Source organism: Danio rerio, chromosome 8 (genome assembly GCF_052040795.2).
Source record: "Danio rerio strain M-AB ecotype USA chromosome 8, GRCz13ab, whole genome shotgun sequence".
Lineage (NCBI taxonomy): Eukaryota > Metazoa > Chordata > Actinopteri > Cypriniformes > Danionidae > Danio > Danio rerio.
Window position 1 is genome coordinate 21911833 of NC_141028.1, and position 21470 is coordinate 21933302.

A 21470-nucleotide genomic window follows, 5' to 3' on the forward strand; every position below is an offset into this window, starting at 1 on the left:
GTACTCGCTGTCCTCTCAGCAGTCTTCCTGTACATGCAGAGGATAAAACCTTTCCACTTACAGCACATGTGGGATGTGTGAACATTCCTTTCAGTCAGCAGAAGACACCGGAGTTAATTGCAGTAATTAAAATAAAAACTCCGTAACAACTCTCTCATTTTGCTAGAACAGAGACTATTTAGAGCTTCGCCAAGCCTCCTGCCAACATTCATAGTCTCTTCTATCTGTTATGAGCTGGATGCAGGCAGCCTCCGTCATGGACTGGAGAATTAAATTGTATTTCTTTTTTCCTGTGTTAGAAATGTGTCCAGGAAAACCCTGGAGGAGAGTGCTGAGAAATTGTCAGAGACAAATGCGTCTCTGATAAAAGCAGAGCTTGTGCAATAAATTACATAAATCAGTTTTCTAAGGCCATTTGGTATCCACTCAGGACACTGTGCCTCAAAGTGGCTGCTTTCCTTGAAAAAGATGGCTTGCCTTTCCATTGTGTCGTCACAACAGAAAGCAGATTTAACTTATCACAATCCAATAAGATGTTTTACAAGAGATAAGGCCAACAATACAGTCTAGTACTGGAAGAAAATGATAACATCCTTTTTCCTATCAGCAGAAACTCTGAAATCCGAACAACAAACTTGGTTGATAGAGAATGAATGCTTTTTTCACTGTTATCAATTGGTGGCTTTCACAAATGATTGCTTATATATTATGTATGAGTACATTTAGGTATAGACTGTGGGTGTTACTTTTTTATCCCCCAATACACTGTCTACCATTGCCAACATAAAACTTAGCAACTAGAACTGAAGAACTTTTTCCGAACCAGGAGCATTAATATTGGTTCTCCGTCAGTTTAGTGCAAAAGAGTTTTTTCTTTTGTGTAAGCAAACAATGTATCTGCTAATGCTCTTGTGCACTTGTGTTTGTATTTAAGGGCAGCCATTGAGGAGACTTACTCAAAGTCCATGAGCAAACTGGCCAAGATGGCCAGCAATGGAAGCCCTCTGGGGTGAGTGACATCATTACTGTTATCATGATCCCTGTTCCATCCCATTCTGTTCATATCTCACAATATCCTGCAATTCTGTATCATCCTGGTTTTCAAAGTTAACACTTCTTCACTATTCACTATCTTATAAAAAATATGACATTTTGTTCAAGCAGATACCCATGTAGAGTGGATATAGATTTTCAGGTATTATGGTTGACAATTACCGTCTAAGTACATGTCATCTAGAGAGATCTTATCTTATCTTTCTTTTCATTCATTCATTTTTCTTGTCGGCGTAGTCCCTTTATTATTCCGGGGTTGGCACAGCTGAATGAACCGCCAACTTATCCAGCACATTTTTACTCAGCGGATGCCCTTTCAGCTGGAACCCATTTCTGGGGAACACTTATTCACACACACTCATACACTACGGACAATTTAGCCTACCCAATTCACCTGTACTGCATGTCTTTGGACTGTGGGGGAAACCGGAGCACCCAGATGAAACCCACGCGAACTCATCTTTCTTTTATTAAACTTGATAAATTTTCCAGTGTTTTGAGCCATTTTGAGTGTTTTTTGACTTACAGTAATCTCTGATTGGCTATTTCAAGAGACATGGGATTCTCAATCAATTAAAAAAAAAAAAACATTGAATTTTGTCAAGACCGATAGCTTTGTGGTTTTAGTCCATTGACACACAGTGTTACGGGGCTCATGGCAACCCGAATTCGATTACTGGCTAAAGCTGCTTTGCCGATTGCAGTATACATGATCATGAAAGATAATGCATGCTGTTTTTCCATTAACTTGTGAGCATAAGTGTCTATTAGAATACACAGTATGAATGTGAGTTTACTTAACGTTTAGCCTGTATGTTGATACGAATACCTATTTTGCAAGAAAAGTGTCTTTTGAACACTTGTGGTGTCTATCGGTAGGTTACACCTGCTGGCCCTAGATCGCCGACTGAATGTTTTCCTGCTTTGCATGCTGCGTGCGATCATGCATTCACAATGGTATAAACCAATATAGGGGTGGTCAAATTTGTATTATCTTCTATATTATTTTAGTTAATAATATTATTATTTAAGATACAGATCAGTACAAACTATTTTCCACTATTAATGGATTATTAATAAAAATCAAGTATTATTAGGCGGTTAACCCTCCCTGTAATTTGCACCTTGGGAACAAAACATTTTCTTGAAAGGTTTGGCCTGCTGCCTTCTAGATGCTGAACAGCAGGGAGAGGATTGTGTGTGTTTATTTCTGTATGCATGAGTATGCGTGGTTGTGTTTAATTGGTTGAAAAGTCATGGCTACGGTTAGCTCTTTCCTCTGCTCTATTCACCTTACTTCCTCTGTGCACAAGCATGTGCTTGTCTCAGAACAGTGCTCAAACACTTTAAATGCAGTGAACCATGTTTTACCCTGGTCTTATGTTGCAAGGATACATTTTTAGGAATAGCCAGTAATATATGTTACTGGTCAAAATGACAGATTTTTCTTTTATTCCAACACTCATTAAAATAACAAGATCATGTTCAATGAAGATCTTTGTAAATTACCTACCATAAATATATCAAAATGTTTAATTAATAATATTTATATTGTTTACTACATTTTTTATTGGTAATAAACATTACCAAAGACTTAATTTGAACAATTATAAAGGTGATTTTCTCAGTGTTCAGATTTTCATGAACCCTCAGATTCTCAAATTGTTGTATCTCTGCCAAATATACAAGTTTATATTCTTCACATATCAGATGGTGTTTAAAGAATCTCCATTTCAGAAACTGACCTTTATGACTGGTTTTGAGGTCCAGAGACACATTGTATCTGAAGCACAAAACAATCGAATTGCTATATAAAAAACTGTTATTTTTAGAGAAGACGTAGACATACAAAAGCAAGGAAGCCTGTTGTTTTTCTAATTCTGCTGTGCTGTAAGGAATCCGAGCAGCTTACGCACTTCCACACATCAGCATCTAACCACCTGCTTCACTCCACAGCACTTTCGCCCCCATGTGGGACGTGTTTCGCGTGTCCTCGGACAAACTGGCCCTCTGCCACCTGGAGCTCATGAGGAAAATGAATGACCTCATCCGTGACATCAACAAGTACAGCGATGAGCAGGTCAAAATTCACCGCAAGGTAAATCCAGGTCTTGTATGCATCTGTGTGTCAGCCTGCAACCTTATAAGAAACTTATTTATATTTGAGTGATGACATTGGGTTTTGACTTTGTTCTGAGTTTTTTGATTGTGTATTTGAATATTTTGTGTCTTATATAGACGAAAGAGGAAGCGATCGGTACCCTGGAGTCAGTGCAGTCTCTTCAGGTGCAGAATGGCCATCTGCAGAAGACCAGAGAAGGATACCACAGCAAATGTGTGGAGCTGGAGAGACTGCGCAAAGAGGGAGTGCCACAGAAAGAGCTGGAAAAGGTCTGCTGTTTGAGCACAAGTACAACAACTTTCATTCTGGAGATTATAAGTTTGTGTCTTACATATCAAATATTTTAACTCACAGTTCATTTTACAAGACTCAGATAATGAGTTTACTGTTGAAGTCTTGAAGTTGAACTTTCAGGATCTGAAAAATATGTATTATTTTACAAAACTAAAAGAGGTCATACTGAATGCATGTGGTTTTATATTTGGTTCTGAACTGAGTAAGATGTTTATACAAATGTATACTTTATTTACAAAGAATAGGATTTTTACATATAGCAATTCATTCATTAATTTTTCTTCGGTGTAGTCTCTATTTCTGACTCTCTATTTCTGAGAGGAATGAACCGTCAACTATTCCAGCGTATTTTTTACAAAGTGGATGCCCTTCCAGTTGCAACCCAGTACTGGGAAACACCCATACAAACTCTACTGCCATACACTAAGGCCAATTTTGTTGACCCAATTTATTTATCGTGCACATCTTTGAACTAGGGGAAACTGGTGGAAACCCTTGCGAACATGGGGAGAACATGCAAACTCCACACAGAAATGCCAACTGGCTAAGTCGAGACTCAAATCAGTGACCTTCTTGCTGTGAGGCTACAGTGCTAACTACTGAGCCACCGTGCTGCTCTACATATTGTCAATAATTTATTTTATTTTCGGCTTAGTCCCTTTATCAATCTGGGGTCGCCACAGCAGAATGAACTGCCAATGAACGCAGGAAGAACATGCAAACTCCACACAAACGCCAGCCAACTGACCCAGCCGAGGCTCAAACCAGCAGCCTTTTTGCTGTGAGGCGACAGCACTTCCTACTGCACCACTACATCACCCCTACATATAGTCCACAAAAGAAAATAATACTTCTAAGAAATAAAACAATAAATGCTATAATAATAATAATAGATTTATAAATATGACACCATCAAAGGTTAAATACACTTTATTCCTAATGCTGTATGATCCACTGCTGTGTTCTTTATTGGTGTTCATGATTCTCTTGTTTGTCCTTAACTAAACTGCTGTTCTTCAGAAAGTCTTTCAGGTCTCACAAATTCTTTGTCTTTTCAGCAGTTTTGTGCACTTGAACCCTTTCTAACAATAACTGTATGCATTTTGGGACCCATCAAATCAACTAAAGACAACTGAGGGACTCATTTTGCAACTATTACAGAAGTTTCAAGGGAAATGCATTACAGTCAGGGGGGTGAAACTTTTATAATTTAAAGACCAGGGTAAATGTATCTTGTTTTGACTACTGGGAAACATGTAAGTTTCTTCTGTAGCGTCTGAAAGGCAGTACTAAAAGATGTTTAGGCAAAATAAGAAATAAATACACATCTTCATTCTGTTTAAAAGTTTTTTTTACTTCCCCAGTACTGGGTTGCGGCTGGAAGGGCATCCACTGCTGAAAACATGTCCTGAAATAGATAGCGGTTCATTCCGCTGTGGCAACCTGTAGACTAATTTAGTTTTAGTCAATTAGGGATGCTGTTACATACAGTCAAATATTTTACCAAACAGATCCAGCACGTTTGACGCTCATAAATGATCATAAAAGTCCTTGTGCTGCACATCAGCTGCACTTTCCACAAACCTCCTAATACGTGCAGCGAGAGGACTTTTATAATCATTTATATGCAAATTTATAGAGAGGGGTTTGTGCCTTTACTAAACTACGACAGTCAGTTCATTGAAAATTAAGAATGATTAATAAATCCATATGAAACAGTCCCTTAAAAGTCACGTCTTGTCTTTAGTTTCGGGTGCAGGCACACTTTGCACTCACACTACAAGCATACCATGCCAATGCCCAACTGAACCTCGCTCTATCACACCTCTTCAACCGGGCCAGGGTCAGACAACTGAACCGCGCCTGAGCCTGATTCAGATATCTCACACATCTCAAACTAACAGGGTAACGCGCTTCAGACAGCATAGTGTGAGTGCGCCCTAAGATAAAGTAGACTAAGCTAAAGGAAGAGGAATGCATGAATGATTTGTTAACATTTCAGCTGTCATTACAATATTTTCTTTTAATAAAAAGTTAAGGCTCCAAAAGCTCTAAAAATTTGCCCATTTTGTCTTCCACTGAATATAGAAAGTCATTTAACTTTGACATCATTTCATTGACAATCATTTTCATTTTTAGCTTGAACTAATCCTTTAAGCTGTTTTCCTTCTTGCATCATCTTCATGTTTTTGTGAGAGAAAAAAAAGAAATCCAAATTTCTAGCTTTCCTAAAATATGTTTATTTTTTCTATCTCCTCTCTCAGGCTGAGCTGAAATGTAAGAAGGCGGCTGAGTCTTTTGCAGGATCTATAGAGAAGTTTAACCGTGCCGGAGGAGACTTTGAACAGAAAATGAGTGAATCAGCACAGGTTGGTAATTTGACAGTTTTTCAGGCCTGCTGAGCACATTAGGGCAGACCACCGTCGCATGTGTGAAATATCGTTAAAGCAGATAATAACTTGGGTTTGTCTGCAAGTTCTCATAATGTAGACCTTTTACAGTGTTTCAATGAGCTCCATAAAGCAATGTGAAGTTACCATGGCTACGAGGTCTATTAAAACAGTCTATTTGACAAAATGATTACATGCCTGCAGTCTATTTCTGCCTGCTGTCGACCTGTACGTATGAATAATTTGAGAGCCGAGAAGAAAAAGTCAGAAAAATATGAGTCCTGACTTTGCTCCGAGATCAGCGCAGTATCCCTCAATTAGGGCATCAGCAGTAATCTTTAAATTATAGAGGTCGACCATTGTTAAATGCTATGACCAGTTCTGCTTAAACTGCAGCAAATGTGCTTTTATGAGGTCCTGCTTTGCTGAGATCCTAAATATAGGTTAGCAATTTATTACAATACAATTAAATGTTTTTTTTTCTCACAAGTTTTTAATAGGTTTTTTCTGTCGTTTTTACTTACTAATAGGATAATCTAAACATTTGCTAAATAATTCAATCTTAACTCCTAAAACTAATATGGATCTTATTAAAGATCAAAAACTGAAACATGAACTTTAGTTTTTTTTCTTAATTAAAAATATCTGATGGTAATGTTTAAATGTTTTATAATTATTTTAATATTTTATATTTTTTATAATAATTTAAGAACAGTTTGAAATAAACATAATGTTTGTCTTCTATCTTTCTTTTTTTACTAAAAAGGGCTTGTTTTTCCATCAGTAACTTTCTTTGACCCTTGAGAATATCTTTTGAGGGATTTATTTTTACATGCCTAAACAACCAAACATTGTCATCTAATTTTACCTGCAGTGCTTCTGTTCATAATTTCCACCAAAATGTAAAGCAGTATAAAAATATATACAGTTTTCAATCAGTGATCTAATAATTTCTAATAGATAAAGTTTTAACTGAAGGCTTATTATCACTAGAATAAAACACATTTTAAACATATTCAAATATAAAATGTTTATTTTGATTTGTAATGATATTTTACAACATTATTGTTTTACAGTATTACATATCAGAGACATGATATACAGTTGAAGTCAGAATTATTAGCACACTTTGTTTTTTTATTTTTCTTTTGAAATATTTCCCAAATGATGTTTAACAGAGCAAGGACATTTTCATAGTATGTCTGATAATATTTTTTCTTCTGGAGAAAGTCTTATTTGTTTCATTTCGGTTAGAATAAAAGCAATTTTTAATTTTCAAGCTCTATTTTTTTAATAGTCTACAGACCAAACCATCGTTGTACAATAACTTACCTAATTACCCTAACCTGCATAGTTAACCTAATTAACCCAGTTAAGCCTTTAAATGTCACTTTAAAAAAATCTTGTGTTTTTTCAAGTGTCTTGAAAAAAATTGAGTCTAATATTAATTACTGTTATCATGGCAAAGATAAAATAAATCAGTTATTAGAGATGAGTTATAAAACTATTATGTTTAGAAATGTGCTGAAAAAAAAATCTCCTCTCTGTTAAACAGAAATCAGGGAGAAAAATAAACAGGGTGGGCTAATAATTTTGACTTCAACTGCATATAATTTCTAGTAATATTTAATAAAACCCACCTAAACTGTCACCAACTTTTGTGTATGTGAGTAGATGTCAGGAGCTTTTCTTTACATTTGTCTTTTCACACTGACAGAAATTTCAGGACATTGAGGAGGCTCATTTACGACAGATGAAACTGCTGATCAAAGGGTACTCACACTCCATCGAGGACACACACGTACAGGTTGGGCAGGTACGGCTCACATAAATCACTCTGGAGGTTTTACCCGCTCTTGTATTCAGCTTGCGTTCTGTACTTGTTCTGCAAGCTGTTCAGACGAATCACCCCTGAGCTGTTCGGGTCATCATAGTCTCGCTCAGATCTTTGTTCTTGCTCCTGCAGGTCCATGAGGAATTCAAGCAGAACGTGGAGAACATTGGCATCGAGAATCTCATTCAGAAGTTCACAGAGCAGAAGGGAACAGGGAAGGAGAGACCTGGTGAGCCACAGGAAGATAAAAACTCTTATTATGGATAAACTGTCTAGTTTTTTCATTCCTCCTGTGTGAAATACAAGGTTTTTTTTTTATATAGATTTTCAGATAGTGCCTTGCAGTGTAATGCTGAGCTTCAGACTTTGTTTATTAATTGTGTTTCTGTGTGTTTTGAAAAAGGTCCAGTGGGATTTGAGGAATATCTGTCCTCGCTGGCATCTGAGAACAGTAAAAAGAGTCGTGCAAAAGCCTTCAGGATCCCGGGCTTGGGAAAGAGAGATAAGGAGCCAGATTCAACGTGAGTATTCCGTTTAAATACATAATTTACAACAGTGGCTGATCAGAACTAGTTCAGTTGTTCAGTGACCAGTTCTCATTTATACTGTATAGTCTTTGACTTTTTCATACTTTTTTGTTTTTGTCCTCTAGGGATTCAGCTGTTGCAGATGCTCTTGTGAGTTCCCATAGCACACACACATGTTTGTTTTGTGACTTGTGGGGACGTTTAAAGAGTTAGTTCACCCAAAAATGAAAATCATGTTTTTAATTACTCGCTTGGTTACCCTCTGAGACCTTTGTCAATCTTCAGAACACATATTAATATATTAGGGGAAATCTAAAAGCTCTCTCATCCTCTATAGACAGAATGGATCCTGGCTCATTCAAACTCCTGAAAGACACTAAAAACATAATTAAAACATATCATATGCCTTCAGTGGTTGAATATTATCAAGCTGTGAGAATACTTTTGTGCACACATAAAATACCAACTTTATTCAGCCCTTTCTTCTGCTCAGTGTCTGTATACTGTGCACATTCTGCACTGATGTATGCAGAGTTTACCTAAAATTATTATTAAGTAATTAAAATCATTTCTTTTATTTTTGGGTGAAATAACATTTTAATAGGTGTAAGGGATTTTAAACTGTTTCTTCCAACAACCTACACCTGGAAGGCCACAGTACTGCACAGTTCAGCTTTAATTTTGATCAAATTAATTGTGTCTTTCAGGCTTATTTAAAAATTATAGGTAGGCCCACACGAAATCTGCGAGCGGAGAACATTTTAGCCCATCATTGAGTCTATGTATTTACTTGTGTAAATGTGTGTACATTTATAGTTATTCAGTTTTTTAATTAATTACACTTAAAATATTGTGACATAATAATAGTAATATTAAAATTTGATTTATTTACAATACAGTTTGAAAAGTAATATTTTTTTTGTCTTTAAGTAGATTATATTATATGAGAGACGTGCCTTGTTTACTAAATAAGTGGATCTTATTGGATTTGCATTGTAAACATAAAAGTTAAATAAACTAAAAGTTAAGAAGGTATTATTTTTTATTTCATATATAAAGTTTATGATGCTTCTAAAATCAATCCGCATAAATCTGCAGATTTTTTACAAAATTCTCTGCAGAAATAGCAAAAAATGTCCGCAGATTCTGTCTGGCCCTACCTATAGGTAAGTGTGTTGGAGCAGGGTTGAAACTAAACTATGCAGAGCTGCAACCCTGCAGGAACTGGATTTGACACCTCTGCCTTAGAGGAAAGTTTGTGCATGTTTATTTTCTCCAAAACAGATTTATAAGCCTTTTGACAAAATGGGGACCTCAAAGTCCTCAAGTGACCTTCCCCTAGTAATACCTAAGTCAAACCAATGTAATTATGCATATTTAAGTCCTTATATGTTATAAACACACACAATTTTTTTTAACTATTCAATTTTACACAAAAATTGGGTGATTTTTTTTTTTTTTTTTTTTTAAATAATTAATTAAATCCAAAGTCTTGGCTCACATTTACGTAAACAATTTTGACTTAGATATCTCTAGCTCTAACCAATCACACATATATTTTATGCAAATTTTAAGTGCATATATTTATATGCATATATTTATGCATACATTTAAAAAATAAATCTACATGTAAACTCCCATAATTGCGTAAATTCTGTATACTGTATGTGCATTAAAAAAACATGTGCACTTAATTGAGTCAAACACATTTTTTAAAATGATTTTGTGTAATTACCCTATACTATTGGACATGCACATGCGCTTAATGATTGATTCTGAGGGTTTGTAATTTTAGTAAACTTCTAAAAATAAATATGTTGTTAAAAATAAATTAAAACCCCAAAAGTAGTTTGTTAAAAATAAACACCTCTCTGCACACACATACTGAATGCAGTTTCACTTGTGCTTTTGGAAAGCTGAAGACTCTTCAGTTTGTTTGTTTTCTCTGTGTGGATGAGGAGTGATGCGCTTGGCAAGGTCTAGTTACCTCATTACCCTATATTTATCCTTGTCAATGCTCAGGGTGTTTAATGAATGTCTGATAACCCACTGACTGCCAAAGATTCTTCATAAACACACACACGTTACGGGCTCTTATGTAAGACTGCTGTTTCTGTCAGACTGCCACTGACTCTCTTAAAGCATTGCCAGTGTTTTCATGAGCCATAGTAACAGCACTGGTGTGTTTATGAGTGAAAGAAAAACCACGTCCAAAGATCCCTCACTCTGTCAGCCGATGTCCTGTGCCTTTAAATGTTGTTTCTTATTGTGAACTTGTGGTGTCTGTTTGTGCCTGTTGTGTAGAACTCACCCCTCGAAGTGGACGATGAGGGCTTTGTCATTCGTGCAGACGTCAAACAGAATGATATCCTTCAGATTCTTCGGGATTGGATATATATATATATATATATATATATATATATATATATATATATATATATATATATATATATATATATATATATATATATGTATGAGTGTGAGTGAGAGAGACCACATTTTCTGGAAAATATATATAACTCAATTCAATTCACTTTCATTTCTTTAGCGCTTTTACAATGCAGATTGTGTCAAAGCAGTGTATATAACATATTCGTAACAACACAATCTACATAAGCTTTTAGTGACTGAAATAGTTTAAAACATAACATTACCTGTCTAAAAGAAATACTTCAGTCATGGTGTCATCCGTCCTCCAGCCTGCAAAAGTAACTCCAATATTGGTTCAGGATTTGAAAACGTTTTGATTCAGCATTTGTTTTTAGCGCTGTTACTCTCTCTCATGTGCACATGTCATGCATGTGCAATCAGTGGATCTGCGTGAATGTGTGCACCGATGTACAAATCTACATTTATTGACAGACAGTTTGGGCTATTTATCAGAATTTATCTAACAAACATTTTTTAGTCTTCTGTCTAGATATTTTCAGAATATAAAAATACATATAAATACACTTAGATCATTTACTTTAATCATTACTATTGGAATGTGAAGAGACTTTCAACCAGCACAACAAAAAATGTTTCTGAAGACAATCACCTACCGCACTTTTAAAGCTATTGGCATATCAGCAATAATATTAAAAAGGCCAATATTGATGGTTTTCAGACCAAAATCATTAAATGCTTGCAAAAAAATAAATGTAAAACTAAATATAATCTGTACAAAAAATCAGACTTGAGTCCTAAATGTACAAAATGTCAGATGTAATTTGGGTACGTGGCTGGTGTGTACATCATGCTAACACAAAACCATTTGATAGTTTGGGCTAAAACACCTTGGATAATAAAAAAAACAACAACTGCATTTAGGTAAGTCAATACAAATAGCAACAGCACTGGCTTTATTTGTTAAGTGTAATATATGTTCTATTATATATATTATTATACTGTATGTAAAATAAATGTAACATTGTTCAAAGAAATACTGAATGGCAAATATCCCCTTTAATAATTGTCAGATTGTCAAGTTTAAATTGTGCACCTCTTAAAATATTGCACAATTTAATTTTTAATGGATCCAATCTTTATTTTGGAATATTCATTTAATACAAAAAAAGGTATTGTTGTATAGAGCTGAGGTGGCCAAAGTAGGGCCCGTGGGGCAGAGTTGGCCCATGGTAACCTTTGGTTTGGCCCGCCATACCTTCTGAAAAGTGAGGGAAAACAATGGGGAGTTGGTTGGAGGCGAATGCCTTTGACAGAGGTGTCATTTCGAATTGAATGTAACCTTTTGATACTTTGTTTAAATTAGGAGCTACAAAAAAGCCAATTAGAACTAAATGATTAATTTAAACGTTGTAATAAATCAGACTTTTAAAATGTAAATACTGTCACTTGGCAGATGCACAAGACATCGGCGAGCGAATCAAGGCAAAGGCAGGAGCAGCTCGACTAGTGTATTCAGCTCTAAACTCCATTGTGTTATAAATATGATTGTGGATGTTTTTACTATAATAAGTTCATTATAAAACGTTAAAAATTAATCCACGTCATGTTTTATTACGTTTAAAGCAACGTCTTCTAGTTATTTTTAAAAAATATGCAAATTTAATTTAATACAGTTTGATATCTTTAACTTTGGCCCACAGCTCTCAATCAAGTTTGATTTTTGGCCCTTTATAAGACGAAGTTTGGGCACCTTACAAACTTTGCTCTCTTACTGGCTGTAGGTCATCGCTGATGTTATTTTCAGTCAGAACACATTTCACACGGCATGATTTGAGTCGTTGACAGCACCAGATATTTTGGATGCCAAATAGCTGACAGGCGTTGGCGACTCATCGGCAATTCTTTCAGATCGCGCCTTTGATAGTTCATACTGTGTGATTGTTACTCATGTGAACAGAGCACTGATTTGCCTGTGATTTCAGTCATTTGTCGACGATTTCTCAAAACCTGTCGGCGAGTCAAAATTGGGGCTAAAATCATGCAGTGTGAACTCGGAATTATTTGATTCTTAACCTGGCTTTTTGAGGATGTTTGAAGGCTGGAAATTCAACACCACAACAAATAGTTTTGTAAAAACAGATTTTCACTCACATACACATATACTGGTCTATAAGCTTTTTGAAAATATTTTTTTATCTGCCCTCCTTTTTACACAGTGTCAAAGGTATTACAGACACACAGAGGATGTTATTTTCGGGAAATGTGGTTTAGTAAAGCAGGATGTGAAACAGAGACTCTTACATTGTCTGATAATAAACAGTGATGGATACACAGCCCACTGCATCATTTCTATTTGTCTGATGAAGATGTCACTTATAGGCTCCCGATTAATTGACTTCATCATGAGCCATTTTAAAGCATATGACACTCTATAGGGTCTCTAAATACGATGTCTATTTCTACACTTGTTGTTTCTAGACTATTCATAACAGCTGTGTTTGTGTAAATGTTTACACTCGTGTCTATTTGTGTCTTAGCCAGTGTTTTCTAGTGTTCACCTGTCCCTCTTTGCATCTGTGTGTGAGTGCATGTGTGTGTCTTGATTTCCTCCTTAACACCGTTGCTCTCTACGTTGTGCTGCTGAGGAGAAGGAGGGAAACTTTTACTCCAGTGACTCGGATTTCGATGACGAAGAACCCAAGAAGTTTCACATCCAGATCCGCCCGGTCGCCAGCAGCAACCGCAGCAACTCAGCAGCCAATGAGCAGGAGCTGAAGGCCACAGTGGGGGCGTTGACTCTGCCCCCAAACAGAGTGGTAAGAGATTTAACAGCCCAAATCAAGAGTGATGCGAATCATTTATTCATTTTTACCGAAAATTGCTCAACATATCAGTGCTTAAGTTTACAAAATGTCTCATAAATAGAAGGGTACAGTATGTAACTGATTACAGTAAACCAAAAATAATTAAGATGCGAGAGTGTATAGGTGTTTCCCCTTACTGGGTTGCAGCCGGAAGGACATCCGCTGCGTAAAACATGTGGCGGAATAGTTGGCGGTTTATTCTGTTGTGGCAACACCTGATGAATAACAGACTGGGTTGAGGAAAAATGAATGAATATTGCACTCGTTGTTTGTGTAATATTGCTTATTATATTATATAATATAAATATGAAACAAAAACTGATATGGAACAAGTTGGTTAAGATTACATGTTGATTGAGATCACAGGACTTGTCGAATAATACTGTCATTGTCTCTGTAATCTCTCATTTTGGTTTCAGAATAAATGAATCATTTTACATATGCCAATTAATTTGTTTTCCACATAACAAGGCAAACAAACCACTCTAATGTGATTCTTTGGTTTCAGTTAGAGTGCACATGATGTTTCTGGCTCCTCTGTAAACAAAGACATGTTTACTAAGTTCTAGGCTCCTAAAATGAGCTCTTTTGAGGAAAAACAGATCACTGTGCTTGTCAGCGGTTGTGATCTTTACTTTGATAAGAACTTAAAATCTTGGTTGTGTTTTATGTCTATTTAATGCTGAAACCTTTAATTGAACAGCATTTTAAAACATAATTAAAGCAAAATGAAGTCATGGACCATTGTGATTTTATTTTATTTTATTTATTTATTTATTGTCACAAAATGTATGAATTTTATATTTACTTGATTATTTTTAATGTGTTTTAAAAGTTTTTTTTTATAATATTTTCTGCGTTTTTGTCATTCATTTACACAACTATTATTTATAGACATAAAAAGGATTTCAAGGGCAGGTTCTTAAAAATGACACTATTATTTTATTTATTGTAACCTTCAAAAGCAGAATTTATGAAAATAGTTATGTCACATGCATGCATATTACGTTCAGTCTATAATCACACACATGCACTTGACAACTAAAGCTTCAGTGGTGATGAATACTGTACTGTTTAATAGGCAATATACACAGCTGGTGTTTTTCCCATACCGATAAACTTCCAGTGAATAGTTAATGTGCCTTTTTTAAATTTAATACAGTTCCTTTTACAGCATAGATGTTGTAATATAATTAAATATATTATCAGTTAAATAGACCTTTTACATGCATACCCCGCCAGGATCAGCAGGATAGCACAGAAACTCAATTGAAAATATTGGGGTAAAATAAATGTTCATATTTTAAAGACATGGTGCGGAAAAATGTAATTTAATGCAGTGCTTCTTGCATATTCTAAGACCCACTTTACATAGCATATTAATCAGGCTGTAAAGATCTTTGATTTTTAAAGAAATAGACCTTAAACGTGGTGATTTTGTAACAGCATACATTTCACCAGTAGCGTTTGACCCAGGTTACTGAAAAATTAAAAGTCCTTCTGCGTATATCCTTTTTCAAAGTGACAACTACATGTCTGTCATATATAATAGAGCGCTTGTAGGTGTTTTTAGTTGTTTTGACAACATTGTCATCAATACAGTATTACTTCTTATTTTTAAAGTGTCACAGCAAATATGATGCATGGCTTTAACACAAACCTGTCATTGTTTGATTCATCTAATCCTGTAGGTGTCAGTAAAGAAGCAGCTCTCTCGTGAGTTCACTTTCATTCCTCTCTATGACCATATTCTGCATATATGTTAGTGGGGCTCTTTTTCATGCATATATTCTCCTGAAACAGGAAATTCGAGTTCAGCAGGTCGATCTGAAGGGGAAGGGGAAAGTGTTCCCCAGAGAGGTCAGTCACACGCCGCAGACGCTCATTTCTGCACTCCGACTGCTAGAGTTACACCATAAAGCATCAATTTTTCAGTACTCACGCATTGTTCCTGTGAGTAAGCCGTCTCCAATGGCCACTGTCTCCCACCTCCTCCTCTGTCCACATTAATAGATGTCAATATCCCACAACACACATCTCCGACTGACACCTTAATCACAGCAATCTGCCATCCAGCTGACCTGGGATCAGTATCCTAACTGCTCTGTCATTATTGCCTTAAATTGACAGACTGATCTCAGGTCCGCGGAATTGCTGTAATTACAGCCTCAGAATTGGTTCTATTTTTGCATCAGGGGTTTTTGACAGTAATAGCAAAAGTGGAAGTGTGTGCATGTGTGTATGTTGTTTTTGGAGAAAGAGGTTTAGGCTTAGTCTTCCCTCACTGGCTCATTACTCAAAACTGCTTAATTGCAGAGATTAGTCACATAGATGAATGGTACTATTTTGATAGTATGTGGTTTGAATTTATCCAATAATATTATACTGGATGTGATGTGCATTATGTATTATGGATGTGGTCAGGTGTAATGATTAAAGATCTAAGCAAAATCTTGGCAGTCGGCGCAGGAAGACGTGATTGATGAATTTGTGTCATTGTGGCCTTGAGAAAAGCACTTAACCTAATATTTCATCAGGGTTTTTCTCCATTTCTCTCTAATATTGTGTCCTGTAGTAAAAGCAACTGCTTTACTTCAGCATTTAGATCATGTTTTGTTGTTGTTCAGATGGAGAACAGGAGGGTTTGCGCAGATCCACGTCCAGTCCAGATCACAGCAGGTACAAATAGATTTTCACTTGCATAATTGCTGAACCTTTTCCCATGCAGATTTGTGTAAATGCAGTGATGTTATTGTGGCACTAAAAGCATCTTCCTGCCACAAGCTCACAGCACTAGCTGAGCCAAAAATTACATTGTTTAGATAAATTGAACAAAATTGCAGTTAAATGAATACTAAAATGTATTTTGAAAATACTATTAATGTTTATATTAAAATTATAAAAGGAATAATATTTTCATTAAATTGAATTATGATTGAAATTATTTAATTTAGATAAAATTTTTAGTCACACTTTCATTAAGTAATGTATTTACTAACATGAGCTGTTTATAAACAATGCTTGTTTAGCATTTAAAAATCATCATATCACATTTACTACTGGGTGTTTCAGGGGTCTTAAAAAGTATTAAAAAGTATTGAATGCTTTTTTGCAAGGTATTAAATTTTAAATCATTTTTGATTATGCAAAGTATGGATGTATGCTAAAGTTTGCCTGAATTAAATCTGACATTATCAGGATGCTGTCGTTTATGAAATTAATAGAATCCTGCTGGATTTGACATCATGCTGCTTTGTTTACTGCAGTAATCAAGGCAACACTATTATTTCTGCAGCTCTATAGGAGCCAACTTGCTGAATTAGCTAGATCTTTAGTATAAAATAATGTTTTAGTTTTGGATTAGTTTCTTGCATTATTAATTAGTAAAAATACTGTAAGTTCAAATCTCGCCAGTGTTTTTAGTTCAAACCTAAAGAACCGAAAGAGTCTTAAAAAAGGTCTTCAAAGTTATTGAATTTCACAATAATAATTTTAATTTTAATAATTAAAAAAAATATTAATAGTCACACTTTATTTTGATAGTCCGGTTGTTGAATTTAAGTTACATTGCATCTACATGCTAACTAATTCTCATTAGATTATAAGTAGACTGTTAGGTTGAGGTAAGGAGTAGGGTTAGGGTTAGTGTAAGTTGACATGTACGTGCAAAGTTTCTTATAGTCAGTTAAATGTCTGTTTAGCAGCAGTATCAAGAGATTTTAAGCAGAAAGTCTACTAATACTCAAATGGACTATCAATATAAAGTGTTACCACATTATTTCTTAATTCCACCTTCATCCATTCAATATCTTACCTTTTTTTTGCAGGTTGAGTTCTACAGCATCGGGTTCAGATGCTCTGTTTGGACCTCCTCTGGAATCTGCCTTTAAATCGCACAGTTTTTCTGGCAGAGAGCAGCTCCAGAATGCCTTTGCAGCTTCTGAATGTAAATCTCCAACACACACCATCCTCCACCTCATTACTGTGATAGATGAGAATCGACTGGACAAACTATTCTCTTACAGCATTTTAGAAAGCGCTGAATTAAAAGCTTTCAACTCACCTAATGTGTGCCAAAGTGTGCATTACCATATTCCAGGAATTAATTGACTCGCTTTATCAGACCTGCTTGTGTAGGCATTAAAGCATGAATTTTTCAATTACTGACAAAAGTGGAACGGGAATCATTTTTCTGCACTCTGGCTTTTTCTCATTGTATCTGTTGCATTTTAACTCTTTCCCTGCCATTAATGGATTTTTAGGTTATTTCAGGCAGGGGGGCACTATTGCACATCTGAAATATCACAGAAACTCCACATCCAAGTGAAAACATAGCAGAAATGAGTGTTAGGCCCTGTCCCAAATGGCACATTTCAGGTGCACTTGAAGCCTTGTGGTCTTACAATGTCTGTCACACGTGTTAAGTCCAAAAGGCTATATGTTTGGTGTCCCAATCATCATATTAGCGCTGCGTAACAGCATGTACAGTGGATGACACATTAAAAAGAGTATTACCACCACGAGTCGTACCACCATGACACTAAAGGAGAAGGAACGTGTTTTTAGGTATAACTGCAGTTTGCGACTACACCACCAGGAGGCACAAAGGGACAGGATGCAAACAGACAGAAATATACAGTAGCTGTAAAAAAAAAATCTTGTAAATGAAGATGAAATAATGAAACAAAGCATTATAATACATTAATCAATAAAATCTTGTTAACAAGCTTTATTATCATTGTAAACATGTTAAGTAAAATGAGGATTAATTTTGGAAATTAAAATTTAAAAAATAAAAGTCAACTAAAATGAAAGTACAAACATACAAATAAGTAGGCATAAATAAATAAATAAATAAATAAAGCTGTGTTTTAGCTTTAATAAAGAGAGATGTACTGTGTTTGTTATTTTAAAGTGACAGGACTAAGACAGTCATTAAATAAGCTCAGTTACGTTTTCATTTACATTTTTGTTGTTGATTATATTTAACTCATTTCATTTTATGTCTCAATTATTGTACATAAATAACAAATGAATAATTAAATAGGCCTAAATAATTATTTATTTAAAGGCATTACTAGTGAAACACAGAGAAACGGTCCGGCACATGGTCTAAAGAGCTCTTAAGCTGCATGTTAGTTGAACATATTGAAGTGGTGACATCTGTAGATGTACATAAAACCTAAAGATTAAATGTTGATTCCACAAATACAGGGAGAGACTCTGCAAGCTTTGAGAGCATTCATACACTCAAACAATATTCATACTATTACATTTTAATCATTTTGAATCTGATTAAAAAATAATATATATATATATGTTTTTTTCAAAGTTTTGATTAAAAAAAAAATCTACAGTATATCTTTCTTCTTAATCTTTCTTCATGTTTGACAGATGCAGCATTCTCATCAGATTCATCCTCTCTTGAGAATGTGGAGGATTCTGGACTGGATTCACCTTCTCATCAGCCTCTTGGAGTTTCCCCTGATCCCACAGGATGGGCAGCCTGGCCGTCCTCTCAATCCCAGTCTAAAGACTCAATAAATTTGAGCCGATCCTCAGACCCATTCCTCGCTGCATTCCAAGACCCTTCACCCGGTCGCTCTCCCCTACCTCAGGACGACACCACCAACGTCTGGCCCTCCAATCTACGTTCTCCACGTGCTCCACCTGACGTCGAGCCCACCACTTTCAGCTTCCCAGCCTTCTCCCACAGCATAGCATCTTCAGAACTGGAGCCTTCTGTCTGGAGCTGTAAACACATTCCTCCAGAAGACCTTTTTCTTGCTGCTTTTGAACGATCCACCCCCAAGGACAACCTGCCTCCAACTGATGCCTGGGCTCCGCCTCCACCTCGGCCTAACAGGGAAGCCAGGACTGATCCCTTTTCCGTTCCTCTAAATGACACTAAAACCCTTCCTCCTCCATCCTCTTTGCGCAAGGAGCGGGACAGGAAAAGAGATCGTAGCGTCCCTCCTCCAGAGTCCCCGGATGATCCTTTTGCTATTACTATGATTGGAAGTCCAACACACCAATCAATGCAGGCAGCATCACAAAGCAGAGGCGGGAGTAATAGGCCGACGCCCAGTCCAAACCCCGCACCTAGTTCTCAGTCGAAGAAAGAGCTTGTGCACTGGAACTCTGTTCATAACCCCTTCAGTGAGGGCACTACCAATAACACTGTCACACAAGAGTCGACCAGAAAACAGAGATCCTTTAATGACGAACCGCGCAGGAATGGACCACCACTCACACGGCATTCTGGGCCACAGGAGGACCTCTGCTTCTCTACAGACAAAGACCAGAACTTCCTGGATATTAACACACCACCAGGTATCACTGATACATGTTGTTTTAATGGCCGATCTGGATATCATTTAAAGTACAGAGTGGATGAATGATATAATAAGGGAAGGACCATATAGCCAAATCATGAAACATAATTATAAAGTTTTTTCACTTGTCATGTTATTGATATACATCCTGTTTACCATAATTTCGATGTACATAACTTTTAATTTAGGGTCCTCTGTTTGTTTTTCAGCAAAGCATCACTATTTTTGTTGTGGTCAACTGTTATCAGCCCTCTGGACAAAAATTAGGCACAAAACTCATCCTGCATTGTTTGTCGTAGACAGAAGTGTAAAGTAACAAAGTACAAATACTCAAACTACTGTAATTGAGTAGTTTTTCTTAGTAATTGTACTTTCCTAAGCAGTTTTAAAATTGTGTACCTTTACTTTTTTTTTTACACTACTTTATTCTTGTCTATGGGGATTGGAGAAAAAAGGACTGATTCCTGTCCAATCAAATCATACATAGATGGTTAATTGCATCATAATTGAACTACCTAAAGACATGGGCGATTTATAATTGCAGCAAACTGTTTGGAAACATTAAAAGTGTCCTAGAAGACGACCAAAATCTTTGCACACATTGACCCAGAGACTGTTAAGATGCATGTCACTGATCAGAAGATGACAGATGTTTACGGTACCGAAATAGCCTTAAACACCCAGTAGACACAAGACGTCAACATGACGTCAAATTGATGTTGTACCCCAACTTCATGGGGACGTTGCATTTTGTTTGGAAATGTAAATTGGGTTGATGTCAGAACCCAATGTTAGGCCGATGTCAATATCCAACGTCCAACATAAAATAAACCAAATATAAACGTCTAATGATGTTACAGCTTGACATTGTGTTAACATTACCACTATCAGATGTTGGATTTTAGTTATCATACCTGACGAATAAATGTCAGTATTTAACGTCAATATGACGTTGGTTTAGGTTGTTGGGTCGACGTTGGATTTTGGTCGCTTTCCAACACAACCTAAAATCATCCATATATCAACATCATTTGACATCGTTATTGGACATCAAAAAAACTTTGTCTTTAGATGCTGGCTAGACATTGAATTTTGGTCGCCCGGCATCACAATGTAAACTTAACCTAATAATTACGTCTTACTAAGTTGTGTGCCTGCTGGGCAATAAGTAAGTGCACTACAGAATGTCACGTTTACACACATGCACAAATGACATGTAAATGCATCAGTTTTTTACAGCGTAAAACTCACTTCTCTAGTACTTTTAAAAGAGCTACTTTTTACTCTTACTTGAGTAATATTTACAACAGATACTTTTGCTCTACTTGCACTACGTTTTCAGGCAAGTGTTGGTACTTTAACTTAAGTATGTTTTTTCAGTACTCTTACCACCACTGGTCGTAGACATATTAATCATGTGTGAAATCATGTGACTTATTAAGCAGCAGTGTGCTATGACTTTTAGTTTAGTTGGATTTATTTATTTATATAGCATATAATTTATATTTTTCATCACCATCAAGTTCACCAAAGTGCTGTACGGTAAAGCTGAATTAAACAATAGCAATAGAACAAACGATTAAAACAAACATAATGTGGAACACAACACTAAAACATGCAAATAATAAAACTGTTTACAATAGTTACTCCAGCCCATAAG

At 36.0% G+C, this 21470-nt stretch overlaps 1 protein-coding gene across 2 annotated transcripts in view; it reads left to right on the top strand.

The window, feature by feature from the left end:
- fcho1 (FCH and mu domain containing endocytic adaptor 1) overlaps window positions 1-21470 on the top strand; it is a 72879-nt gene that overhangs the window by 39881 nt on the left and 11528 nt on the right. For both annotated transcript variants that reach the window (XR_015496801.1, NM_001423857.1), the window contains exons 4-18: window positions 935-1009; window positions 3010-3151; window positions 3292-3444; window positions 5734-5838; window positions 7577-7675; window positions 7826-7922; window positions 8097-8214; window positions 8346-8370; window positions 10525-10585; window positions 13243-13427; window positions 15167-15191; window positions 15279-15335; window positions 16103-16154; window positions 17303-17421; window positions 18870-19808. Coding sequence is in view for 1 of the 2 variants with exons in the window: in NM_001423857.1 (NP_001410786.1) it covers window positions 935-1009; window positions 3010-3151; window positions 3292-3444; window positions 5734-5838; window positions 7577-7675; window positions 7826-7922; window positions 8097-8214; window positions 8346-8370; window positions 10525-10585; window positions 13243-13427; window positions 15167-15191; window positions 15279-15335; window positions 16103-16154; window positions 17303-17421; window positions 18870-19808 (2252 nt within the window). In the remaining variant the exon portion in view is untranslated. The remainder of the gene's footprint in view (window positions 1-934; window positions 1010-3009; window positions 3152-3291; window positions 3445-5733; window positions 5839-7576; window positions 7676-7825; window positions 7923-8096; window positions 8215-8345; window positions 8371-10524; window positions 10586-13242; window positions 13428-15166; window positions 15192-15278; window positions 15336-16102; window positions 16155-17302; window positions 17422-18869; window positions 19809-21470) is intronic.